We start from the raw sequence: 27768 nt of genomic DNA, 5'->3' as shown, positions 1-27768 counted from the left end.
CATAATTGCTTCCCGCTTGACCAGTTTCAAGTGGCGCTGACCAGGGAGGTCAAGTGGAATTAACCCCTCTGCATCCAAACTGTAGATCCCTCCCACCCACCACAGTACGGGATCCACCCTCTACCTCCCATTTCTTGCTGCGAATGTAGTTACCCCGAACAAGATCTTCAAAGAAGTGCGCGGAGTGCTGATACACTGGAGACGAATCTTGATCAGTAAGGGGGCTTGGAGGGGTGGGGAAGAAAGAAGGATGACTTCTCCGAGCACGGACAGCTCCGGCAAGAGCCTGCAGTACCGGGTGGATCATCTGCTGAGCGCCGTGGAGAACGAGCTGCAAGCCGGCAGCGAGAAGGGAGACCCCACCGAGAGGGAGCTGCGAGTCACCCTGGAAGACAGCGAGCTGTGGCTACGCTTCAAGGAGCTCACCAACGAGATGATCGTCACCAAGAACGGCAGGTAGGAGGAAGAGGAAGGCAGGTAGGCGAAGGCGTTGCTGCCCTCGGGGTTGCCCATCACCCTCCCCTTACTTTCAAGGATTTGCCCAACACTGGTCGAGCTGCCGCAACCCCAGACTTGAGGAAAGAAATACCCGAACACACGTACACCCATCCTACGCCGCCCAGTGCCTTTGTTGCCTTTCATCTGCTCCTTCTCTGTCGCCTCCTGTTGTACTTTCTTGGGACATCGCCGCTTCCTCTTTCTCCTGGCCACCCCACCTGTTTGTTTCCCTTATGCTACTTGTTCTGTCCCCTCTCAAGCCCCCTTCATAGTTCCCCTTTGCGACACCACTAATCCACAACAGTCTGCAACCCGGTTTGATAAACAGGGCCGGGTCTGTGCTGAGCCCGCTTGGGCTTCTCCATCCTTGCCAAACGAGCTTTCCTCTTCTGTTGCTTCGAACTCCGCTTTCCTTTGGGTATGGCCCGATTACTCGCGGGGACGCATTTTCAACCTGAATCTTGCACGCACCTTTCGGAAGGTATCCCTTTCTTTTTCTTTTTCCACTCGGGTAAAACATGTCTCGTAGCAAGCCAAAGTGCCAAACTCGCAGCCTTTTGTATCGGTGAGAGTTGTTGCAAGGGAGAGAAGGGCTGCCAGGTTCCGACGCCAAAACAGGGAGCTTTCCATATCGTCTGGACTCCTAGCGAAGCCTGCGCAACTGGCTTCCGAATACTCTTTTTTAAAAAGAAAACTTCACTATTCCGACCCTAAACACATATTCTTGGCAGCATTTTTATTTGAGGTAATATTACTAATTTCAATAAAGCTTACTTCCCAATAAGCATCCTTATGTGTACCTTAAAAATGTGTACTTCTATCCAGCGGATGGGTTCAAAAAACCTGCCCCCCGCAGCTCCTGAAGGCCTCCCAGATCCACTCCCCCCATTTGTTTAATTTTCTCCCTCACTCAGGGGGGCGAACAGGGGCCCTCTCTCCCCTAGCTATGCCCCTGCTTCTACCCCATGTCAGGTTGTGCTCCGATGTCTCTTCCGGTTGATTGAAGTGACTGTACGACTCCCACCCCTTCCCCGACGTTTAACATTTCCTCCAGGTACGCAGTAACGTACAACAGCGATGTGTTCTGTGTTGTTTTTACCGGGAGAACCTGCAGTAACCACGCCACTTTAAGTCCGCTAAAAGACAAATGAGAGGAAAAGGCCAGCCTCCCTCATCTCAGTCCTATGTGTAAGACCGCTCTGTGATCCTATGCGCACTGCTTGCAAGTGAGTTTCATTGACATCTTTGGGACTTCCTTCCAAATTAAACGATCTTGGGAAATGAGGGCCAATATGCAAGTCTCAGTTGTTTCAATGGGATTTAATTTTCCATAGTTTGTGGGCAACGGATTGCTTAAACGGGCCTTCAGCTCAAAGGCAGTTTACTAAAGGCATTTGCACTTCATCCTCAACACAGTTGATTCGCAAGAAAGTGCAACTAATTTCAGCGGCATTTCCAAGCATGAAGGCTTAGGGCCCCAGCCCTACTTGCCAATTGTCTGGGAAAAGATCGTATTTCCTAGTGCCGTCCCATGTATGTCTTTGAACTGTATATGCAAACGCGTCCGCTCGATTTCAATAGTCCCTCTTCCAAGTAAGTGAGATTAGGATGGAAATCTCACATAGGCAAGCAGAAGCAGTGGCAGGGTAGTAGCATTGCAGACAGTTGAGCGGCCTGAGCCAATGCTTGTTTCCTCGGAGGTAAATGCTACTGAATTCAATGGGGTTTATTTCCAACCGCGCATAGCACCGCATCTGGGCAACCCAACCATGCAAATACTAACAGGGAACTCAAACCCATTAGATCGCCTAGGACTGCAGCCTCTGTGGAGCTTTGATTTGAATCAGTTTATGAGTCAATATACTAAAGATTGGCTTCGGGGCACGAAGCCTCTTCCTTCTTTCCGACGAATTTGAAGGGAAGGAAGCCTGAATTGAGACGGTGGCGCAGTGAAGGGTCTTGGGGCTGGCTCGGGTGGAGAAAGGCACCCTCATTTCCCACGCTCTCCCCGCGCCCCCGGCCTCTCTCGTTGGTCCAAAGGGCTCCGTTGGCTGCGAGGCCTAGCCGAAGGGTTGCCGCCTCTCCTCGCGTCTCCTCCCTGCAGGCGGATGTTCCCAGTGCTGAAGGCCAGCGTGTCCGGGCTTGACCCCAACGCCATGTATTCCTTCCTCCTGGACTTCGTGGCCGCCGACAACCACCGCTGGAAGTACGTGAATGGCGAATGGGTACCGGGCGGCAAGCCTGAGCCGCAGGCCCCGAGCTGCGTTTACATCCACCCTGACTCGCCCAATTTTGGCGCGCACTGGATGAAGGCGCCCGTTTCTTTCAGCAAGGTCAAACTCACCAATAAGCTCAACGGAGGGGGGCAGGTGAGGAAGAGCGCCTGGCCGGTGGGGTGGGCAGCGGAGGGTGTGTGTGTGTGTGTGAGAGAGAGAGAGAGAGAGCGCCTGTTCACACATTATGTTCAACGCAATCCGTGTACAGAGTACGCATGTTTTTCACGAGTTACCTTGAATACAAGTACTGTAATATATTTCCTATTTCTCCCCTGCATGTGAGGGGGCCTGTGCCCATTTTCACCTTTAAAATGTACAGTCATTCACAGGGAGAAAAAAACCATACAGTGCACACAGTCACCTGAATGCATATTCAGCGTAATGTCTGGAGAAGACTAGTGTCCCTCCAACATTTGCCTGTGGAAATGTCCAGACTTTGGCAGTAGAAAGTGTTAGTCACTACCAGACCCCAGTGGATAGTGGCTACCTGGTTTTCTGTACTCCATGATAAGGAATTTCTGCTTGGGCTGTTTCATCTATACATTTTCTGGACACACACTGATACATAGATTTCATAGGCAAATCCGGGACATTTATGTATTTATTTAATTTATTTGATTTGTTTTGTTTATATACTTCCTGGCCCTGGCTCCAAAGGCTCTATGGTCACACCTCCATGCTCACACCAAGGATTGCTGTTTGAGTACTTACCTTCCCGGAGGGCCATTACCCATTGCTGCAGGCACTATGTTTGCTGTAAAGTGTGCCATTGAGTCAGTGTCAACTCCTGGTGACCACAGAGCCCTGTGGTTGTCTTTGATAGAATATAGGAGGGGTTTTCCATTGCCATCTCCTACGCCGTATGAGATGATGCCTTTCAGAATCTTCCTATATCGCTGCTCCCCAATATAGGTGTTTCCCATAGTTTGGGAAACATACCAGTGGGGATTCGAACTAGCAACCTCTGGCTTGCTAGTCATGTACAGTACATTTATTTGCAAATAGTGAACACATGGAAAGGAAATTGGGATTGCACCTGTTTTCCCATCCCAACTTCTATACTTTCACCAGAAGGTCTGAATATAGCTCATGCACATACAACTGCTTCTGAACAGGCTCTCAATTCTCCACAACTAGTATGTACATAGGATTTTCAGATTTTGGATGAATGTGTGGAGGTTTGGGGCATGGATAGTGAACATAAGTGTGATACCCTGCCCTCCATGTGTTCACTAAATATCTGAAAAGGGTTATATTTTTGCCTTTCATGCACTGGCTTCTGTATGTTAGAAAACTATCCAGAATGACTCTTTCTTAAAATAATAATAATAATAATAATAATAATAATAATAGGAATAGGAATATAATTTTTTAAGCCAATGGATCTGGCTTTATTTACCATAGAATAAGTACAATTCCAATATAGTAAGCAAAAATTACTATCTGGATAGTAGGAGGGTGAAGGTGAGGATTGAAGAGAAATGGTACACTTTCATGTTGTGTCTGTGCGTAATTTATGTATATGCATGCACTAGACTGAGTAAGATGCATCCACCCCTCACTCGGGACAGGTTTATCTTCTAGAGATTTGAGGGAGGGGGCTGAAAACCAAAGTACTCTAGTACGAACTTTGTTAAAAAAGGCATCTCTAACATCCACCCCACTGCCCTTCCCCCAAAGAAGCAAAATAGAACCAGTAAAGTTATTAGGTTCAAGTACCAGAAAATCAAGACACACTGGTAAATAGGGACAACTGGAACATATGCTGATTCAGCCTGCCTGATACGCCTCAAGCTATACTGGCAGGGCTAGTCCAGCCACTAGGCAGAGTGAAGCAGGGTCACTTTAGTTGATTTTGGGCATTGTTCAAGGACATCAACGTGTTACATAGGAGCATAGGAAGCTGCTATATACTGAGTCAGACCCTTGGTCCATCTAGCTCAGTATTATCTACACAGACTGGCAGTGGCTTCTCCAAGGTTGCAGGCAGGAATCTCTCTCAGCTCTATCTAGGAGAAGCTAGGGAAGGAACTTGAAACCTTCTGATCATTTAATTGATTATATATATTTTTGGCAGGGTGTATATGTATTGCCACTTTGGATATTCACCTCTGGCACCAAGTTTCTTGGGGCAGCCACGCATATTTGTTCTGTTGATGATCCCCTGTGCATATCACAGCCAGTCCAAACAGTGCAAAACCGAAACTAGCACAAAATTTCTATGGTAGCTTGTACATCTTTTTAAAAACCCCTCTGGTTTAGTGCTGTAGGGCTACATTGGTCATCGGGGGTGACCACCATCTGGATGCAACCTAAAGTCTTGTTTAGATGGCAGGTTGGATTAGTAGTTCTGTATGGCTTTGGGTGTACACTGAAGATCTGTTTGTGTGACATCCAAAAAGCCCCTCTTTGAGGAAGTAACTCCTGTTTTTGGAAGAGAGAGCTAGCTGCACACTCCACTGACAAATGCTTCAGAATAGACCATTATCATCTCAAGAACTTGCATTCACCCCCCAGGGCAATTTTTCACACATCAAACACAACATTTACTATTTATCTTTTTATTGTTTATTGCATTTTTATCCAGTCCTTCTTCCAAGGGACTCAGGGCAGTGTACATGTCTCTTATCCCTTTTATCATCACAACACTGTAAGGTACTTGCACTTCTGCATTGTACTCCCTCCATACAGGGAAGTATGCTAGCAGTTCTGGGGTGTTAAAAGCATACGAGGATGGCCTGAGAACATCAGTGAGGCATCTGCCTGTGCCAGGGGCATAGCTAGAGGAGAGGCAGCCCGTGTTCGCCCCTCTGGTGGCCCCTCAGAGTTGATAATGGATGGAGCTGAGGGGCCCTCAGGAGCTCGGGTTCTTTGAACCCATCCACCCAATTATAGCTACACCCATGGCCTGTACTGATCTTTGGGTAGTATAGAAGCATTCAGAAACATGGATGTGCCCTGGTATTCCCCCCAGTTTGTCATAAATCTTGCTCCCAAGCACACTCAGAAAATTCTATACAGTATTGGCAAAATTGTTCAATGAGATAGCAATAGCAATAGCACTTACATTTATATACCGCTCTATAGCTGGAAGCTCTCTAAGCGGTTTACAATGATTTAGCATAAATTAACATTCCCCCAACATTCTGGGTGCTCATTTTACCGACCTCGGAAGGATGGAAGGCTGAGTCAACCTTGAGCCCCTGGTCAGGATCGAACTTGTAACCTTCTGGTTACAGGGCAGCAGTTTTTACCACTGCACCATCAGGGGCTCATAACAAGGCAAGAAAGTTGCTAGTTAATAAACCAAACCCAAATGGTTGAATGGTGTGCTTATTAGGTGCTGCTAATATATCATGGACTAATGTATACCAGTAAGGACAGACACTATCCTCTTAATTATGTACAGCTGGAAAATCTGAATTCATGATTTTAACTAAAGAAGTGCTGAACATACAAGAATATGTACATAGAAGAGTACAGTTGTTTTCCGAACAGTGTTGACTTTTGCAGTCACTGAGTGATGGTGTGATACTTCTTAAAAATTAATACTTTTTCAGATGGAAGAAAAATAAACAGTCTGATCCTATGTGGAGTTGAGCACTGATTTTGAATAGACGTGCACACTTAACTTTGCATTGTATTAGGCTGAAGGTGTGTGTGTGGGGGTTGGTTGATTGTGGGGTTTGTGTGCGTATGTACTATACTTAAAACAAAACAAAAAAAGAGCTTCTGACCTAAGATAGATTCAGACAGACAGTCTTTTCCTCAAGCAATCACTTTTGTAGTCCTGTTGTAGTGAGGGTCAAACTCCCATCAATGGAACTCTGCTGATGGCAGTGGGGCCAGCATATCTAGCATACGCAATCACATGTGCCTTGTCAACATGCCCTAGCCCCTCCCAGGGCTTGTTGCAACTCTGCCCGCCCAGGCACTGCTCTGAGGCCAGAGACAGGGAAATGCTTTGTGTTTTGTGTGTTTATTGGATAATATGTTCTGTTCATTTTTTGTATCTTACATTTACATTTTAAAATAAATCTGCAAGCTAGCCTAATGTTCATTGACTCTGACCATGCTTTAGCTGGTAGTTCAATGTCAAAGTATTTTCTACCCCCATGTCAATGCTTACTTTTGTTATCCTTATATTTACAGATAATGCTGAATTCTTTGCATAAATATGAACCTAGGATTCATATAGTGAGAGTTGGTGGCCCTCAGCGGATGATCACCAGTCACTCTTTCCCAGAGACCCAGTTTATAGCTGTGACAGCTTACCAAAATGAGGAGGTAGGCACAAAGCGAGGGGGAGAGAGAGAGAGACCTGCATTGATTTTGCTCCTTTCAAGCTGCAAAGAGCAAATCCTTGGAGTAAGGAAAGGGTTGTTAAGGTGGGAATGTGTTGACTATATGAAAGAACTTAAAAGACTATATAAAAAAAAAGATTTAATCATTGTTCACCTCCATTGAGGGCAGGACAAATAGCAATGGAATTGTCAGAAGGTGCATAGTGGCCTTTGTCCAAACAAAGAGTTGCACTTGAGGAAGCCACACATGCGGGGCAGGGGTGATTTTGAGTGATTCTTCTTCCCTTCTCTCTTCAGCCACCTGTGCTTTCCAACAATGTATCCCAGAAGGAAAGGGGAATCATCGAAAATCACTGCTCCCCTCTGTGCATGGATCACAGAAGTATTCTCTGTGTGCCAATCTTAGTTTGGGTGTGGGTATGTTAAACCCTGGGATAAATACCTTAAATTTAAAAAGGGAATAGGGAGCTTTGGGTTTTGGAAAAAAAGATTGAAGAGGTATTTAGTTACAGAATATCCCATGGTATGACAAAGTATTCCTTCAGTTGCAATTCTATGTAACATATATTTTATGCCTCTTTAAAAAAACCTTTAAAGTTGAATATCAAGTGCTCTTTTTGATTAAGATCAACTTCCTGTTTTAACAAAAACAAATCATTGTGGTTTTATTACCTTGCCCATTACAACTTCTTGTAGGAAGTCCCAGTTAGACACAGGGCTTTCAACCCACCCCACCCCACCCCTGCCACACCCCACCCCCTTCTATCTGCATGCCTAAGCATGTTTGATTGCAAATAAGTTTAAATTACGTGTGACTTTGTTCCAAATAATATGTGTTTAGGATCAGAGTGCTATTCATGTTCTTGTCTTGTACTGAGCTCATGATTCAGGCGAAAAGATTTTCAATTCAGGTGATATTTTGAGGACATTACATTTAGAAAGTAGTTTCAACTAGAAAGTATAATCAAACATTCACTTTTTGGAAAATTAATTGCAAACTCATACTGCTTGAATCAAAATAAACACATGCTGTATAGTTATAATGAATACCCAACAACTTTTCACAGACCAGACACATCTTTTTAAAGTTGCATTTTATAATGTATGTTGCTCCGATTCAGATGATACTGCCTGACTGGCCTGCTCAATTGCACAGTGAGGCTCCTGTGCATGCATCCCATGCTCCTGATGGGCCACCCTACTGCTGCATAATCATGTCAGGGACAGAACACCTGAACTGCCCTTCATGACACGATTTAAACGCTACTAGCCCACCCGCACAGAGCATCTGTGCACTATTTGGGGCCGGCTGTTCTCCCTCCCTCCTGCCCCACTCTCTTGCCCCCTTCCCTCCTGCCCCTCCCCCTTCCCTCTTGCCCCACTTCCCTCCCCCTCCCTCCCTCCTGCCCCACTCTCTTGCCCTCTCCCCTCCTCCCCTGCCTCACTCTCTTGCCCCCCTCCCTCCTGCCCCACTCTCTCTTTCCCACTCACCCCCTTTCCAGTCTCTCCACTGCTTCCCTGCCACTTTCTTGTCCCGCCACCTCCACCTCCCGCCTCCCACCCCCTGGCGGCCAGGCCAGGCTTTGCCGCCGCCTCCCCCTTACCCGGGACAGCCTGGCCTACCATCCGGCTGCCACCTCCCGCCCTTGGTGACCAGGCTGGGCTTTGCTGCCGCCTCCTCCTCCCCCTTACCCAGGACGGCCTGGCCTGGCCAGGCCAGGTCGTCCCTATGCCACCTCCCAGCGGCCAGCCAAGGCCACCTCCTCAGGCCATTTTGCGGCCCTCCACCACCATCCTCCGCCTTTTTTTTTGCCCTCAACTCTCGCCCAATGCCAGGAACTCTCGCGAGATTTCCACCGCCAAATCCTGAGCACATATGCCAGCTAAGAGAATTAAATATATAGATGGTATTTGAGAGACAGTTTTGGACGTTTTGCTTCCTCCACATGATTATGCAGCAGTGCGATGGATGGTGTTCCAGTGGGGGAGATGTGCATAGACATGCTTTTTCCCATGTAGTTTAGTGGGCCAGTTGGACCGTATCTTCCAAACAGGCCCTGTGATTTTCCTGATTACTTATGTTAGAAAAGTTCAGAGCAGCTTCCCAATGAATCAGTTTATGATTTAACTAAGGGAAGGAAAATGCTACTTTAATATAGATATATTAATTTTCATTCCATTTTATAAAATGTGTTAGGCTTAACCCTCTTTTCCTTCTAAAAATCCAACCTTTGGAGTCCAACCTTTGGAGTCAGAATAGCTTGGCATGCTGCAGTTAATACATTTTGGATCAATGTTTAATGAAAAATATAGTATATTCTCACTGATATAGCTTAGCAGCAATATTGATCGATTATAATTTAAATTACAGTTGTAATTTTTCTGACTTTGACTCACATACTGCACAAGAGTACATCAGCCTACTGATGGTGCATAAATGCAAAAAATGTATAGATTGCATTTCACAAGAGTAAGCCCATTATTTCCATTTGGCTTCCTCTTGTGTGATACAAACTATTCACTTGTGCAACATGTGCAGATGCAATTTTACTAAGCTGATGTACTCTTGTGTGATGTATGAGCCACAATTCTTAACATTTCCCAAAAAAGTTGGAGATAGCGGCAGATCTACTAAAGATGGAAATATGAAGTTGCCTCTAAACATCTCCACATAAGTTTTCAGAACTGTACTATAATGAATTTTGATAGGGGTCAAATATCAATGAACAATAACTATAAACAAATCTCTGATTAAAACTATTTTAGGACTATTTAGAATAGAACTATTCTAGAACTATTAGGAGTCTCAGACCACATTGGTGACCAATTCTTGGTCCAGCAACATTCCCCTTAGGAGGTTTTAACGTTTTCCCCACCCTCCAATAACAACTAGTAAAGGTGAGATATAATTTACTGACATGACTCTTAGTCTTTATCAATACTGTATCCCAAAGATGTTAACTTATTGGATCAATTTGTTTTTAAAGTGACTGTGATGTTCATGATTATGGTACCCTTCACAGTGTTTTGTTATCCCTTCTGTTTTATCCAGAAACCTGAAACTTTTTATAACCGTTTTAAGTGTATTCACCCTCTTATGTACTTCCTTAATAGGATAATAAAACCAGGCATTAACCAGGCAAAGTGTGGGGGTTGTAGTGGGGAGAATGATTTCAAAGTACCCTGTAGCAATATGAGTGGTTTAGGTGCTGTTTTGTTAATTGTATTCCGGGCCATTTTCCCACTGGAGTCTGCTGTAAAACAGTAGAATTGATTGGAATGTTGCATGACTATTTGCATTAAAAATGAATACAAATAACCGTTGCATTTGAGATGCTTTGTTTGTGTTTTGCAGATAACAGCTTTGAAAATTAAGTACAATCCCTTTGCAAAAGCTTTTCTTGATGCAAAAGAAAGGTGAGAGGTCTTGACTGCTTTCACTTGCAATTTCAAAGCACATTGCTTTCCAGATATTTAAGCTTTTTGGCTAACAAAATTTGGTTTCTTTGTAACAGAAGTGATCACAAAGACATGATGGATGAAGTGGGAGATGGTCAACAGTCTGGGTATTCACAATGTATGTCTAAGCTCTTTTCTGAAAATGACTTTTTGTTTTTATTGTACCTAATTTATATTTTAAATTTAAAAATTGAAATTAATAGTAGTAGTATGCATAGTCCTTCATAAATCACAATGTTAATTCTTAGCATCTCTTATATGCACAACAATTTATTTCCCATCCCCTCACTAGGAATTTGTTTTCCAGTATTGGGCCACACAGCACTCTTGCAGCTAGAACTTTATCTCCATTACCAGTTCTGCTTTGCACAGATACTCTTCTTGCTATTTGTTCAGTGATTTTGCGCATAATTATAATTCAAGTAAGAGTGCTAACTTGCAAATATGCCCTTCTTCACAGCAGCAGTGCTGTTTTTGTGCCCCTTTGGCTATATCTTGTGGTTTTCACATTTTTCCTGTATGCAGTCAATTTAATCACGGATACTATATTTTTAAAATTCTGTATCCTGATTTAGGAATCCATTAATATAGTAGTGTTCATAATGTTTCCCTGAGTCAGACCATACTGAGTCAGACCATAGGTCCATCTAGCTCAGTATTGTCTATCCAGACTGGCAGCAGCTTCTCCAAGGTTGCAGGCAGGAATCTCTCTCAGCCCTATCTTGGAGAAGCCAGGGAGGCAACGGAGTGGCTCCATCCCCTGAGGAGAATATCTTACAGTGCTCACACATCAAGTCTCCCATTCATATGCAACCAGGGTGGACCCTGCTTAGCTAAGTGGACAAGTCATGCTTGCTACCACAAGACCAGCTCTCCTCAATGCATGAAGTGCACTGCTCTTCCCTCCCTGCCCCTCCTCCTTACTTTATGCTGGGGTCTGTTGCTGCCACCACTGCTCCCCTCCCCTCCTTTCTGTGGCGTTTTCAAAAGCTAGAGGAGAAGCGAGCGGAAAGAAGTATGGAGGAGGAATGTATATTGCTGGCTTCTAGTGGAGGTGCTCTGTACTCTCCTCCACACTTCCTTCCCCTCCCTTCTCTCTGGCTTCTGAATATGTCAGAGCCAGAGCCAGAGCCGGAGGTGATGTGCTGCCCTCACTCACCTGCCATGTATGACAGCCACCTCAGCAGAGGCAGCTGGTGATGGCAGCATGGGGGTGGGGGCAGGCGGTGAGAGTTAGCTTTTAAAAAGTAATTATCGGCAATAACACGGCACCTGCAGGCCCTCGCGAGCAGTGGTGCTCCGCCTGGCATCCCGCATGTTGGCTGCCACAGCTCTGCCACTCACCTGGCCTCTGTGCACGCACAGAGGCCAAGTGAGTGCTGGAGCTGCAGCTGCCAGAGAAATGGCAGCTGCTGCATGGGATGCTGGGCAGGGCGCCACTGCACGTGGTGGCTTGCAGGTGCTGCAGTATTGCTGGTAATGACTTTTAAAAAGTAACTCTCAACTCCCCCCTGCCCCCCCCCCCCACTGCCCTCACTGGCTGCCTCTGCACCTCACCCAACCTCAATCATGAGGAGAGCAGGTCTTGTGGGAGCAAGCATGACTTGTCCCCTTAGCTAAGCAAGGTCCACCCTGTTTGCATATGAATGCGAGACTTGATGTGTGAGCACTGTAAGATATTCCCCTCAGAGGATGGAGCCGCTCTGGGAAGAGCATCTAGGTTCCAAGTTCTCTCCCTGGCATCTCCAAGATAAGGCTGAGAGAGATTCCTGCCTGCAACCTTGGAGAAGCTGCTGCCAGTCTGTGTAGACAATATTGAGCTAGATAGACCAATGGTCTGACTCCGTATATGGCAGCTTCCTGTGTCCCTATGAGTGGCTATGAAAGTGCACAACTTGATGACATCACAACATGGGTAAATATTCCTACACATTATAGGAGGAGAACTTTAGATTGGGATGCCATTTGTAGCATTCCATGGTAAATACTATATTTCATGAGCTGATACTGTATTAATTGCAAAGGGCTCATTGTCTTTATGTTGCTGTAGTGAAATGTCTTTTATCCTCACAGTAGGTGGTTGGCTGATTCCTGGAACAGGGACACTGTGTCCTCCTGCCAATCCTCACCCACAGTTTGGGGCATCTCTGTCGCTCTCCCCTGCTCACAGCTGTGAAAGGTACTCATCACTGAGGAATCACCGCCCTACCCCTTACCCAAATCCATACACTCATAGAACCAACTCTCCAAGTAAGTGGCTTTTATTGCCCTCTGGCTGTTTGCTAACATGGGAGATTAACTACTGGGTTAAATTCAGGATATCAACGTGAATGTAGAGGCTGGGTCAAAATCTGATTTTGGTGGTGATGACTGTTAACAGGAAACAGTATTGCAGGAGAGGAGAGGTGGTCTTGTGGTAGCAAGCATGTCCCCTTAGCTAAGCAGGGTCTGCCCTGGTTGCATATGAATGGGAGACTAAAAGTGTGAGCACTGTAAGATATTCCCCTCAGGGGATGGAGCTGCTCTGGGAAGAGCAGAAGGTTCGAGGTTCCCTCCCTGGCTGAGAGAGATTCCTGCCTGCAAGCTTGAAGAAGCCGCTGCCAGTCTGTGAAGACAATACTGAGCTAGATGACTTATGGTCTGACTCAGTGTATGGCAGCTTCCTATGTTCCTAAACACCAAAGAACAAAAGCAATAGCCTAATGAACTGGACAGCTGGAATGAGTTCAGGGATTATATAATGTTGTCCTAGCATGGTCTGTCCATAGTTGCTTAAAATGTCTCACAACAGGAGTGAACCATTTATTTTTGTGTATTGCATCTCAAACAGTTCTGTACACTGTACAGTATAAGGCCTGTGAGCTGATGCTGGCCTCCTCTTTGTCTCTTTATGGCCTCGTGGGGGAAATCCAAATACTCCTTGTATATGGTGCTTTCCCACATTTTTATGGGAACATCTAAAGTCTTCTCAGGGCCAGGCTCATAAAAAGTGAGAGTGGGGAGAGAGGTCTACATTCATTACTCTTTTGATGCTGTGGTACAATGGTGGGAGGTGGCAGCTGTGTTGCTTCCAGCCAGCCATGCTTCATGGCCTACCTGCACCTGAGAGTTCCTCTGCACAGAGGATATGAGGAGGGGGAGAGAGGGTTAACAGATGGGAGTGCAGAGAGAGGAGAGAGAATTCTCTGGGGCACAGAAAAAGGGGATAACAGAGAATGGATTAAAAACATTGAATTAAGATGGAAATAAGCACTTTTCTGTGGTTAACAGAATGAGGCCCGCTTGGATTTGTAAAAACATAAAAGTGACTCTCAGACTGACTGAATTGCGCACCCCAATCCAAAATATAGAAAGGAAATACTTTGTACAGAAAGAATGCCTTTAAAGAGGAGTTTATGAATCAGTAAGGTGGAGTTTTAGCACTAGTATTAAAGTTTGACTTAAGCGAACAGCTGAATTCCTGTGGTTATTCTGGGCACAAGCCAACAAAATGGGGAAAAACCCTACTGAAAGCAGTCAAGTGAGTTTTTGTTGTGACTATTCTGTGTTTCATGGATTTTAATGGCACATAGTCATGACTTTATTTATTTATTTATTTTTACATTTCTATCCCGCTCTTCCTCCAAGGAGCCCAGAGCGGTGTACTACATACTTGAGTTTATTCTCACAACAACACTGTGAAGTAGGTTAGGCTGAGAGAGAAGTAACTGGCCCAGAGTCACCCAGCTAGTATCATGGCTGAATGGGGATTTGAACTCGGGTCTCCCCGGTCCTAGTCCAGCACTCTAACCACTACACCATGCTGGCTCTTTAGCTGGATTACTTGTGTATTTTATATTTTTATGGCATTTACCTCCTGTCCAAATGTTATGCTGGAGGGAGACTGCATTTACCCATGGCATTTACTTACTTACTTAATAGAAACCTTATTGGGCTGTATGAGGAGGCTGTCTTTATTTCTAGGTAGCTGTAAGTCCTTTCTTTAAGCAACAGCAAGGCATATAGGCAGAATATATTGAATATGGTCTCATAAATGCTTCCTATAGACCTTGCTGTTGCTTAAAGAAAGGACTTACAGCTACCTAGAAATAAACACAGCCTCCTCATACAGCCCAATAGACTTTTTATTATTTCCTTTTTCTTTTTGAAGATACCTTGGTCTTTGCATATTTCAAGCCTGTTGTCCTGGTCCAGCAAGGAGGATGTGCACAGAGAGCTAGGATTCTATTTGTGGACCTTCTTGCCTGTCCATGCCAGTGGTTAAGCAAATAATCCTCTGCATCCAGCACCCACTGACATTCTTGTATATAGTTCACACTTCGGAACAGTTGGTCTATCTGTTGTCAGAGATAGCGCACTCATCTTTTGTTGAACTGGCGGGTTGCATTCAAGCACACCAACTTAAACAGTGGGATACCCTTGTATGTAGAAGTTAGCACATGATTGACTGTTGCGCTCTGGATCAGGATGAAGGATGTAAGGTTGTATAGAGGTGGCAGTCCTGTATTGTGTCTTGGTCCCAGAGCCTGAGCAGATATAGCAATAGGTTTGGATGGGCCTATGTGCTCAAGTAGCATCAGTGTTTGTTTTCGTGGTCCTGTAAAGAGTATCATCTTCGCCTTTATTATGAGCAGGTTTTGTACTTGGAAGGAGTGACTTGCAGTACTTTGACATTCCAAGATGTGAACATTTTTATCTAATTGTATTCTGCCACTTCCTACCAAACGTGTTTTATGACACAATGGGGCCATTCACATATCCAGGTGATCGGCACGGGGGAAGCTGCTGCTCCAATTCACCTTCCCCCGCCAGAAGATCAAGTAAATGTTGTTGGGAGCACAGACCATGCTCCCAGGCAATCCACACTGTGCCATGCAGTGTAGAGATCTGGTGGCCAGCCTCCTGATATCCCACAATGCACTGCACTACAAGTGCGGTGCGTTGACAGGATCCCCCGTCAGGATCCGCCTAAAGTGCCAATCTCTGTGTCTCTTCGGGCTGTGTGCACACAATCCCAGCAGCCAGGTTAAGGGAGTGCTTGCTCCTTTAACGTTGGCTAAGTTTTCGGCTTAGGAGTGGGGTTAGGCTGGCTGGGAGCGTCAGGATCCTTATGGATCCCAGCACCCCATACAAACAGCCTAGCCCAGGCTAGGCTGGCCTCACTTGGGCGGCTAGGCTGCTCATGAGAACAGTCTCATTGTTTCTAAGTTTCTTGGTTATTAGAAAGTCTTCATTGGATTGATAATAAGGCTTGCAGTGCTACCAGAGTGCTTGGGATTGTATTTCTGAATGCAGAGCCAGTTAAATATTCAAGCTATTGGTTATTACCTTTAAATAAATACCTTAGGCCCCAGGTATCTTATGGACTGCCTGCTTAAACAAATAAAAATAATTTTAATATGTTGACATTGGGGCATATTATGCCAGTTTTATGTGTGGATACATCATTGTCATTGTGGAATAATGGGCATTGGTTGTAGAAGAGCAGTTAAACGAGTAGGGGTGTGCACGAACCAAAGTTCGTGCACAGGTTTGGCACTGCGGAGAGGGCAGCGGTGAGCGGGGTCTTTTTAAAAAAGGAGAGGTAGGCCCTTATCTGCTGTCTGCCACCGCATGCACCTTCCGGCTGCAGCAGCGCTTGTCCCAAGAGCGTTTGTCCCTCATGTGGTACTGATGGTCAGCATGGTGTGACAAGCTGCAGCAGAAAGCTGCATGTGGCAGCAGAGAGTAGGTAAGGGCTTGCTCTCCTTTTAAAAAAAGATCCTGCTTGCTGCTCCCCTCCCCATGGCACTGAACCTGTGCATGATCCACAGTTCATGTACATGTGTATAAACTAGTAAATTCTATCTTTACGGCATTTACTGCAGTGCAAGCAACCATTTAATAAAATACCATATGGATGAACATTTTCCCAAAAGGTTTTCATTCTTGGACCAAATATCTGTGTATGTTTTAAACAATATTTGCCATCAGAACCCAGCTTGCTCTAATTGCACTGCTATTCATATCCTAATGAAAGCTTTTAGTCCTGTCCTCAGTTTCATAGTACAGGGGTCTGACCAAAGCCGGCACAAGTGGAATATATCACTCTCCAAAATGGAGGAGGGAGAGTCTACCTTTTTATTCCTGATTCTTATACTTCCTTCACAGCCTCACCAATGACTCACATTTCTATTTATAATTAAAAGCATTTTGAAGCAGGTCATGGAGAGAGCTCAGCTGCCTAACCCAGTCTTGAGGAAAGGAGTCACCATTTTTGGACTAGGGGGCTTAGCTGAATTAAGAGACAGAAAATTCCCCAATTAAAAACAACTGGATTTGAAGTAAACTCAGGTGCTTGTTGGAGCCAATGAAAGCACTGAGTAGGGCGGTGTTGCCTTTCTCACAGGATTGACTCACCTTGATTAAAAGTTTGATTATGCTTTCACAATCCCTCTGCACATGCAAATTGCACATCGGAGACAGCGTCTTCTTCCTGACATATGGGTGCATTATCCACATTCATATCTGAGGTGGCATCGTTTATAAACTATACTGTATGCCTGCTCAATGAATGAATCAGCTCTTGGCTGGGAGGTAGGTAACAATGAGTTAGATCCAGATGAGAGAATAGAAAGCGCCCTCCAATTGTAAGTGGCATGGGATTGCTTTTTGTTTGTTTCATTGTCTTCCTCCCACCCTCTTTTAACCTGGATCCTGATCAAGGACTTGGTTAGGCTCTTCCTTTATGGTCTTATGGCTCTATGCCACAAAACCTTTGTAGGCTGAAGATAGTAGGATGGGGCTCCCCTTCGGTGGCCTTTGCCAGTGGAGCCACAAATCCCTTACAAAGCTTCATCAAGAGCTTCTGCTACTCACTGGTGCTCAGTCTTTTAAAACATGTTCATCTCCGATGGAGATGGAAAGTGAACATAGGTGTCTGCAGGGTGTCAGGAGTGGGGGGCTCATAGCTGAGTATTTATTGTATAATCTAGACCATTGTACTCTGCCTTAACCATTCCCTTGCTACATTGTGTGGGTTACATCCTAATACATTATACGTTTTGCTGTTTTTATCAACATAATCACCACCAGAAATATTTATATACCACTTTTCAACAAAAAATTTCACAAAGCAACTTATATAGCAAAATAAATAAGAATGATTCCCTGTCCCAAAATATTCACATGTGTGTATAAACACAGACACATGCATGCACACACATGGTGGACACTGGCAACAGCAACTGGAAAACTGTGTGGTTTTGGTTTTTATAAATTATTGTTGCCCCAAACTACAGAGCTGTAGAGTAGCCATGTGGTCAAGCCTAGCAGCTGCCTTCCATGCCAGGCTAGATGAGTGCCACTATAATGTGTGTGTGTGTGGTGGGGATGGCGGGGGTTGCTTTGCACTGGGTGAGAGGAAGTACATAATTGTGCCATGTTAATGGGTGGACATTAGAGAATTTACTGTGCTTTCTGCTGTGCCAGTTGGAAGATGCCCCTCTGTGCATAGCCATGGAAGGGAAATATAATTTGTAGACAAATCAAGGACTTTTCGAATGGCCACCAAGCAAATCTAGTAAAATGAATACATCAAGGCTTGTTTGCATACTTTCGTGTTGAAAATAAGGACCGCCCTTCTCACATGAGTGTTTGCTTTTTTCAGCCGCCTATGGGGACAATTCGACAGCCTGTCTTTCTATGCTCCAGTCCCATGACAACTGGTCCAGTTTAGGAGTCCCACCCCCGACAAGTATGCTGCCTATGGGTCACAGCACTGGCCCACCAAGCAGCTCCAGGTAGGCTCCATTTCATGTGCAAGACAACTTTCAGATTCCTATAAACTGGAATGTTGTTTCCTCAAAAGAATCCGTTGACAGAGTCCACCAAAAGCACTGCTGGCCAGAAGCACTGCTCCGATTGAAGTGAACAGTAATTCCCAAACTGAGCAGCTTTAGTTGGCACAAGTCCTGTTAGGCCTATGCAGGAAATATTTGTGGTGGATTGTGACCTATTTGCAGGGACTAGACCAGGGATTCTCAATGTTGGGTCTCCAGATCTTATTGGACTTCAACTCCCATAATCTCCAGCCCCAATGGCCTTTGTTTGGGGATTATGGGAGTTGAAGTCCAATAACATCTGGGGACCCAATGTTGAGAATCCCTGGACTAGACAACCAGTAGGTAATACAGTCACAGGGCCAGATACTATAGTAACAGCTATTTTGTTGCCCAAAGTGGACTATAATTTTGTCTCCTCCATATCTTGTGGTGTGCAAGTGAGGGGATTTTTTTTTTTCATTTCCCCCCAATTCCACTCCTTCCCTCTTCTGTCTCTATATGAAGAAATAGATTATTTGGCCCTATTCACTTACAGTGAAGGAAAAGAGGTTATAGTTCTTTAAAAAAAATGAGATATAATAGTCTTCTACTTCTTGTCTCACGGATCTGGGATGAGGGAAGGCTGAGCTGTGTTTCTTCTCTCCACCCCCATACTTTTTTTATTTTTGCAGAAATGTATAAAATAAAAAAGTACAAAAAAACCACAGATAGAACTCTGCTCAGGAACAAATATATCACTTCATTTAAAAAAATCATTATTTCACTCGATCAATTTAGAATATGTTTAAATAAAACTATAAAATAAGAATCATGTCCAACCTTTCAGGTCAGGTCTTGTGTACGCAGGGGTATTTTTGCATCAATCAAATCTTAAAAGTGTAACCAACACTCTAATAAGAAACAGTAAGATGGTTCACGTGACCGTTGTTGGCAGGCGGGGAGGGTGCGCGGGACGGGGAGGCAAGATCCAGCTTACTTTCCCCCCAGACAAGCAAGGTCCACGTGAGGGACACACGGCTTGCACACCCACATGATCTGCACTGCACCCAGCAGCGTGGAGTTTGGAGGCCAGGAAAATGCATCCTGGCCTTCAGATATCCCACAATGTACCACACAACGAGCATGGTGTATTGGGGGATTTCTCCCAGCTCTGTGTGTGCTTGGGCTGTATGAAACCCAAGCACACACACGACCCCAGACCTCGGGTAGAGGGCATACTTGTCGGGCTCATGGGGCAGGCAAGACTGGGCTCGGCCTTGATCCTGGTGCTTCACACAGGCAACCAAACCCAGGCTGGGCTGCCCAAGCCTGGGTTTGGTTGCTTAGGTGAACAGCCTCAATAGGTTTCTCCTGGAGGGCTGGTCTTGTGGGAGCAAGCATGACCTGTTGTATTAGCTAAGCAGGGTCTGCCCTGGTTGCATATGAATGGGAGACTTGATGTGTGAGCACTGTAAGATATTCCCCTCAGGGGATGGAGCCGCTCTGGGAAGAGGTTCTAGGCTCCAAGTTCCTTCCCTGGCATCTCCAAGATAGGGCTGAGAGAGATTCCTGCCTGAAACCTTGGAGAAGCTGCTGCCAGTCTGTGAAGACAATACTGAGCTAGATAGACCAGTGGTCTGACTCAGTATATGGCAGTTTCTTATGTTCCCTGAAATATTTCTGTACTGCCTATTGGGTTGGCCAGCTCTCTATAGTAGAAATAGGCTATTGGTTGCCACAGGAAGACTTAGAGGTCTTAGAACACTATCCCAGCTAATGGGAGCTGCCAGGTCCAGGCATTTGATCTTCTGTGGCTACTAGCAAGATTGTACTGTAACAATCAAATTCTGTGCCTATTTCTCTCATTGCCAAATACAACATTCAATGTGGACCACAAATAATTTCCTACCTCTTTTTAAAAGAAAATGCAAGTTTGTTCCATTGTATGAGAACAGTATACTATGCAAGAAGTAGAAGTGGGGTTCATTTAAAATCTGCATTTATAATTAGCTGATATTGGACCAGGTCTCACAATCAGTGAGACCCGCCCGGTTTTTCCTGGTGAGCGGTAGGGATGTGCAAAATATTTCGGGCACAGATTGATCTGTGCCCGAAATGAGCAATTTCGGGTGATTCGGGGCTGAACCGAATCACCCCCGATGTCCCCCGATATTTTTCGGGGCCGAGCCGAATCACCCGAATTTCGGGGCCGAAAAATTCGGGTGATTCGGCTCATGACCGATTTTGGGGGATTTTTTGAAGTTTTAGTGACTTTGGGGCAGTTTGGGGGCATAGAATGGGATCTGGGCAAAAAGAGTGGGGTGGGGTGGTAGTGCTTAATGGGTGCAGACTACCACCCCAATTTCAGGGGGATTGGGCAAAGGGGTGATTTTTGGGGAATTTCTGAAGTTTTCGTATCTTTGGGGCAGTTTGGGGGCAGATTGGGGCAGAAAGTGGGGCCTGGGGCAGAAGGGTGGGGTGGGGTGGTAGTGCCTAATGGGTGGAGGCTAACACCCCAATTTCAGGGGGATTGGGCAGAGGGCTGATTTTTTGGGAATTTTTGAAGTTTTGGTGTCTTTGAGGCAGATTGGGGGCAGAAAGTGGATCTGCCCCAAAAGAGTGGGGTGGGCTGGTAGATAGTGCCTAATGGGTAGAGGCTACCACCCGTCCCCAATTTCAGAGTGATTGGCCAGAGGGCTGGATTTTGGTGAATTTCTGAGGTTTTTCTTCATAAAGTGCTTTGATTCATTCATCATATTCATAGTAAATGAGAGTGTGAAAAAAGTGAAAGTGGGGTCATGAGAGTTCTTTAATTGAAAAAAATCTCATTTGCTATCATTGAATGAGAATTCACACCTCAGAAGTTTTTCTGAAGGGATGTTATTCCCTTATTTTCTGAGGTGTGAATTCTCATTCAATGATAGCAAATGAGATTTTTTTCAATTAAAGAACTCTCATGACCCCACTTTCACTTTTTTCACACTCTCATTTACTATGAATATGATGAATGAATCAAAGCACTTTATGAAGAAAAACCTCAGAAATTCACCAAAATCCAGCCCTCTGGCCAATCACTCTGAAATTGGGGACGGGTGGTAGCCTCCACCCATTAGGCACTATCTGCCCCACTCTTTTGGGGCAGATCCACTTTCTGCCCCCAATCTGCCCCAAAGACACAAAAACTTCAAAAATTCCCAAAAAATCACCCCTTTGTCCAATCCCCCTTAAATTGGGGTGGTAGCCTCCACCCATTAGGCACTACCACCCCACCCCACTCTTTTTGCCCAGCTACCATGCTATGCCCCCGAACTGCCCCAAAGTCACGAAAACTTCAAATATTCCCCAAAAATCAGCCTTTTGCCCAATCCCCCTGAAATTGGGGTGGTAGCTTCCACCCATTGGGCTCTACCACCCCAAAATTTTGCCCCTGGGCCCTTCCCCCTGAATCGATTCGGATTCAGATTAAATCTGAATCCAAACCGAATCAAGGGTGATTCGGGTGGCTCATATTCGGGCACAAAACAGAACAGGGGTGATTCGGTTCGGGTCCCAAACCGAATCACCGAAAATCCGAATTGCACACCCCTAGTGAGCGGGAAGGGAGCCCTGGGCGGCCGGATCGGCCGCCCACACGACCAGCGGGAGGTGGGGGGAGCGGGGGCTGCGCGGCCCCCGGAAGCCCCAGTAAGCCCTGCGCGAGTGCGCAGGGCATACTGGGGAGACCCCCGTGCTTTTAAGCCTCCCGGCCGGGGGTCTACTCACGAGTAGCCGCAACGCGGAGCCGCACATGAGCAGATAGCCCGGGTTTGCAGAGCGCTTGCTCTGCAAACCCGGGCTAAGGGGCGGGCTACAGGAGCGGGTTAGCCGCTCCAGAACCACCAGGCTCGGCTGTGAGCTCGTAAGAATCGTAAGATCGTAATAGATCGTAAGAATAGCCCCATTGCCTATATCTGCAGTACTTTAGTAAATGATGGCATTCTGCTGAAGGTATTATTCCTTCAGATGGTTATTTAAATAGGCCAAGTGCCTTGCAGTCTGCTTTGCTGATTCTCATAACAACTTTGTAAGACTTCAGATATTCCCACTTTTGCAGATGGACAGGAGGCTGAGATAGTAAGTTGTTCAAGGAGAGAGTTGACCAGAGAGTGGCTCCTGAATCAAAGTCCAACCTTCTATCCTCTGTACCATACTGAGTCCTAAAGGTGAGCCTACATTCTGAAATCTGTTTCTCTCTCTCTTACAGCCAGTATCCTAACTTGTGGTCTGTGAGCAACAGCACCATCTCACCTGTGTCTCAATCAAGTGGAATGTCCAGTGGAATAGGATCCCAGTTTTTGCGGGGTTCTACAACCCACTACCCCACTCTTCCTCATTCAGTCACCACCACTTCCTCGGGATCTCCATTGTATGACAGTGGGACACCTACAGACATTGCTGATAGTCAGTATGACACCTCAGTGCATGCTAGACTTGCATCCACATGGACTCCCGTCACAACCCCTTCGATGTAGCCCTCTTCTTAAAACCAAAGACTTTCTAGTTGCTGTAAACGGAAAATCTGGATAGAACGTTTCAGGAGAGTGGCAGGAAAAATCAGGATGTTCATAGATGGTAAAGTAACTGCACTAATTGCTTTATGCTCCTTTCAGTATTAGAGTGTATTGTAGTGGCACAGACACTTTACGAAAGGGGGAGGTAACTTGTCTGGCAGTGCAGGTCACAGTGGAAACATTTACCATTCCATTTTCCAACTTAACTCTGCAGCCATGAGGGCTAAACGTTGCCAACCCCATGCTATGAGAGAGCAAATTCTCTCACACCTGCTGCTCTCTTCTTTAACACATTTTCTTTTCAGTTTGCACACTTTATTAGAAGCCAAATTTTCCAGAATCAGGGTTGGCAGATTTTTTTAAAAAATGCTTTAATACATATGCATATCTCTCAATAACTCACTACATATGAATGTGTGAACAACATTTACTGAAAAGTATTGTGCTTGATCTGATCTGGGGGATTAGCAAAGTTCTTTCTATGGTGTTTGATCTGTGGTGGGTGTTTCATACATAGAAGCTATCATTGCTTGTTCATTGCTTGATGACTCTAACTTCATGTGTGAACTTACACCAAGTGATGTCTTGTCATTACACCTTTTTTCAGCCCAGATTGCTCAAGGCATATGATGAATATTTTAGAAGAGCAGTATAAATTGCAATTTCATACTTAACAGCTTGACCTTTTTTGGTAGTATACAAAATTATGGATTGAGCTTGTGATGGATGTTACAGAAAACACTTCCATCATTAATGGTTTAATCTAGGAAGGAAAAAAGTGTCCTGACTTACGGTTATGTGAACTGACTCAAGCAGTTCACACAAATTCACGCAGTGAACTGAGTGATTGTGTGAAATTACTCAAGAGGAGGAGTTCTTGTTTCATGCTGCAACCTCCACACATTTACTTGGCAGTTAGCCCATTGAACTCAATAGGACTTACTTCAGCATGAACTTTCATAGGATTCCACTGCATATGGCCAAGATAAAAATGATCCTTAAAGGATGATAGCTGGAAAAATCTGTGTACTAATAAAATAGGTGTGCCTTGACTGCAGTTCAGTTTGCAGATTTATGCACAATTATATGCTTATTTTCTAGTGACGAAGTTGAAATGACAATCAAAAAGAGCTCTTTCCTGCATCACAAATGCAGTCTTCAAAGTTCTGCAACTAAGTTCTTGTATCCTAAAGTGCCTCTTTGTAAAGTGAGCTTTTTTTTTCTTAGGGCTGATTCACATGCAGTGATTTCCTGTAGGGAGATATCTGTTTTGCCACATATACATGTGGTGCACACACCATGGGATGCCTTGGACAGTTGTCTCTTTCCATTAGGTTGAGCAGCCATCTGTCAGGGATGCTGTAATAACTTCTGCACTGAGCTGGGGACTAGACTAGAAGACCTCTAAGGTCCCTTCCAGCTCTTTAATTCCATTTCTAAAATCCTATGATTACATGTACAGATAGTGAAAGTCATTTATGACTTCATCACATGTGATGGTATACATGAAATCTACATGTTGTTTTCCCACAAAGAAGTGACATCTGTGTAAGAAAATTGGTGTGTGTGCGTGAAACTGCCCTTAATTAATGGTTTGCAAATGATTTTTAGTCTTGAGACCAGGCCGTACATAGAAAGTGCACATTATGAAGGTTTTTTCTAATTTATTTTATTTCAGTGCTGTCCTTCAGTGAGCTATATTTATTTGTTAGGCTATCCTTCTGTATATGTGTATATGCTCTTTCTGTTTAGTGTATATTTTAAGACAATCACCCTGGGGACATATCTCCCAATGCACAGAATTTTCCTTGAATGTGTCGTAATGATGAGTGCTTTGAATGCTAACAAAGCCAGTCTTTATTGCTCCTGTGTTCCAGTCCCACAGTCTTATTTACTGTACATGAGGGGACCATTGCATCCTCAGAGATCTGGGGACAAATTCTACTGCAGGCCTAGCTGGTGGAGTGGTTTAAATTTCAGCAGCAACAAGACACCTTTGCCAGAATGAAGTAGTTGTTGGCATGTCCCCTGCCAATACTGTAAATAAGCTCTCCCGCTTTATTGTGAAAGCTAAACAATGTAAAGTAAGTATGTGCATTATTATTTAGTGTTTTCTGTTAGGCATTAGCAAATGTGTGTGTTTACTCCTTTCAGATGTATTCAGTTTAAACTGTGAAACAAGGTAGTAAAGTTTCCTTAATAAAACAAATGCTTATCTGTCAGCTGATGAAAATACTTTATTTATTACTAATATCATATTAACAAGTAGATTGATTAATGGCACAGGAACTTTCAGAATGGAATAAATGGACAATGCACATAAAGATCCGGTGTATGACAAAAGTCAGACAGGTGCTGTAACTAACCTATCCTACCAAAGACAAATGCAACAGCTCAGGTGCCTCTGTTTTTGCAGCTTGAACAGAAAGTTCATATTTGTTTCATATAACTTAATTTTGTAAATTTATTCTACTGCAGAAATCTTGGGATTTGTGTAATTTGAATGCAGGATGGTGGCAGGGATTGGATTTGGTGGATGGTTTATTTACATCAGTTCTCCTACTAGTCAAGAGTTTTGAGACAACTGCTCCTTAAGCCAAGGATAATCCTACTTCTGTAGTAACTGTAGTTACATCGTTTGTTTCCTCTGGAACATTTTCTGTTCTTGAGTAACTGTCTAGATCCTTCCACATGTGTTAAAAGGTTTCATAAAATAAATATGGAGTGATCATCCACACATAGTAAATTAGTAAGTACAGTAAGTAAATAAATACAGTAAATACAAATTGTATTATGCATTTGTCCAGCTTTTGGGAGGAGGAATTCTCCAAAGTGCCCTTTCTGCTCTCCTGCAGTGAATTATAGGCATGGGCGTTGCCTCAGAGTTGGGGAAGGGAGGAAGTTTATTCACTCCCCGCCTTCCCCTATCAGTGGAAGCCAAAAGCCTGAGCCCCTCTCCGGGAGACTGTCAGGCTCACAAACCCTGTCCCGACTGATCTGCTCGTCCTCGGCAGCCTCTGCCTTAATTAAATCCCTGCATGTTGGACACTCCTCCCTGCTTTCGGCCAGCTCCATCTTCCCTGGCCAGGCACGTGTCCTGGACACCCAGTCCCTGGCCTCCACAGGGGCTCATTCCCCAACTCCGTCTCCTGCCTTATCATTCCTCCAGCTGCTTGCAGCTGTGGAGCTGCTTTCCTGGCTAGTCCCTGTCCATCAATCTGCAGCCTCTTGCGTCTGGAGCCCCTGGCTTCTCTCAGCACTCTACCGGCTGGCCGGGCACACCTCCCTGTCTCAGGGAGGAGAGGAGGAAACATCGACAGTATTGTAATAAATGTAACCAATAATAATAAACAATACATGTGAATAAGTAAGTAATAAGTTCTGTAAGCCACTGTGATGGGAGTTTTATGAGGTAGTGGCAGATGTGTATTCCAAAAACAGTCTTGTCAACACAGCACCTATATCCTACTTTGTTAAAGGAACATTGCTTCCTACATCATATTTTTAGGATGTGAATGCTCATGTAAGTTGTTCCATTGTCTGTAAATGCACATGAGAAATGGTAATAGATGTTACTGGTGAGTCACACATTCCTGAGGTGGTTCAGTTTGGAAGCAGCTCTTGAGAACATAAGAACAGCCCTGCTGGCTCAGGCCCAAGGCCTGTCTAGTCCAACATTCTGTTTCACTTAGGGGCCCACCAGCTGCCTCTGGGAAGCCCACAGGCAAGAGGAGGGGGTATGCCCTCTCTCCTGCTGTTGCTCCCCTGCAACTGGTATTGAGAAGCATCCTGCCTCTGAGGCCGGAGGTGGCCCAAAGCCACCAGACTAGTAGCTATTGATAGACCTGTCCTCCATGAATTTGTCTAAGCCCCTTTTAAAGCCATCCAAGCTTGTGGCCATCACCGCATTCCATGGCAAAGAATTCCATAGATTAATTATGTGCTGTGTAAAAAAAGTGCTTCCTCTTGTCAGTCCTAAGTTTCCCAACCTTCAATTTCATGGGATGACCCCTCTGGTTCTAGTGTTGTTTATGAGAGAGAGAAATTTACCTGCCCACCCTCTCCACTCCATGCATAATTTTATACACCTCTATCTTGTCTCCCCTTAGTCACCTCTTTTCCAAGGTAAAGAGCCCCAGAAGTATAGCCTAGCCTCAATTTCTAGATCATTTATGAACATGTTAAAGAGCACTGGTTCCAGTTCTGATCCCTGGGGGACTCCACTTCCTATTTCCCTCCATTGGGGAAACTGTCCATTTATTCCTACCGTTTCCTGTCCTTCAACCAGTTACCGATCCACACATGAACTTGTCCCCTTATCCCATGACTGCAGTTTATTCAAGGGTACTTGGTCAAAAACCTTTTGGAAGTCCAGGTATACTATGTCAACCAGATCACCTTTATCCACATGCCTGTTGACACTCTCAAAGAACTCCAAAAGGTTGGTGACTCAAGACTTGCCCTTGCAGAAGCCATTTTGGTTCTCCCTCAGCAAGGTCTCTTCTTCTATACATTTAGCAATTTTATCTTTAAGTGAAAAAGGCAAATTCCAGGCCTGGAATCGTTAGGAAGTAGATTGAAAATGAAAATGCTAATGTTATAAAGCCCTTATACAAATCTATGGTGTGGCCACATTTGGAGTACTGCATGCAGTTCTGGCCATCATATCTTAAGAAGGACATTGTAGAACTGGAAAAGGTGCAGAAGAGGGCAACCAAGATGATCAGGGGCCTGGAGCACCTTCCTTATGAGGAAAGCCTACAGTACCTGGGGCCATTTATTGTTAATTTTTTTACTGCCTCTTTCATAATGTATCTCAAGGCAGTTTATAAAAGTTAAAATACAATAAAATTCCATAAAAATTACATTTTAAAAACCT

At 44.8% G+C, this 27768-nt stretch overlaps 1 protein-coding gene and 1 long non-coding RNA gene across 4 annotated transcripts in view; one reads left to right on the top strand and one right to left on the bottom strand.

Moving 5' to 3' along the window:
- TBXT (T-box transcription factor T) lies at positions 1 to 25111 on the top strand. Of its 2 annotated transcripts, none has more exons than XM_053295926.1 (8): positions 1 to 456; positions 2603 to 2867; positions 6927 to 7061; positions 10434 to 10495; positions 10594 to 10655; positions 12611 to 12787; positions 18186 to 18318; positions 22583 to 25111. In XM_053295926.1, exons 1-8 carry the CDS (start codon positions 251 to 253, stop codon positions 22848 to 22850), a joined length of 1308 nt encoding a protein of 435 aa, XP_053151901.1. In that variant the 5' UTR covers positions 1 to 250; the 3' UTR covers positions 22851 to 25111. The 2 variants fall into 2 exon arrangements, with proteins under 2 accessions (XP_053151901.1, XP_053151910.1); XM_053295935.1 differs by having other exon boundaries at positions 314 to 477.
- LOC128344906 (uncharacterized) overlaps positions 25108 to 27768 on the bottom strand; it is a 20889-nt gene continuing 18228 nt past the window's right edge. For both annotated transcript variants that reach the window (XR_008316117.1, XR_008316119.1), the window contains one exon: positions 25108 to 26175. This is a non-coding gene — a long non-coding RNA (uncharacterized LOC128344906). The remainder of the gene's footprint in view (positions 26176 to 27768) is intronic.

Source organism: Hemicordylus capensis, chromosome 1 (genome assembly GCF_027244095.1).
Source record: "Hemicordylus capensis ecotype Gifberg chromosome 1, rHemCap1.1.pri, whole genome shotgun sequence".
Taxonomy (NCBI): domain Eukaryota; kingdom Metazoa; phylum Chordata; class Lepidosauria; order Squamata; family Cordylidae; genus Hemicordylus; species Hemicordylus capensis.
Note: the sequence above shows the minus strand (reverse complement) of the source record. Positions and strands in the feature narration are given on the sequence as shown.

Coding starts and splice junctions, on each gene's coding strand:
- TBXT (XM_053295926.1), top strand. CDS start 251: ATGACTTCTCCGAGCACGGACAGCTCCGGCAAGAGCCTGCAGTACCGG. Junction 2,868..6,926: donor AGCTCAACGGAGGGGGGCAG/GTGAGGAAGAGC, acceptor TTATATTTACAG/ATAATGCTGAATTCTTTGCA. Junction 10,496..10,593: donor TTTCTTGATGCAAAAGAAAG/GTGAGAGGTCTT, acceptor TCTTTGTAACAG/AAGTGATCACAAAGACATGA.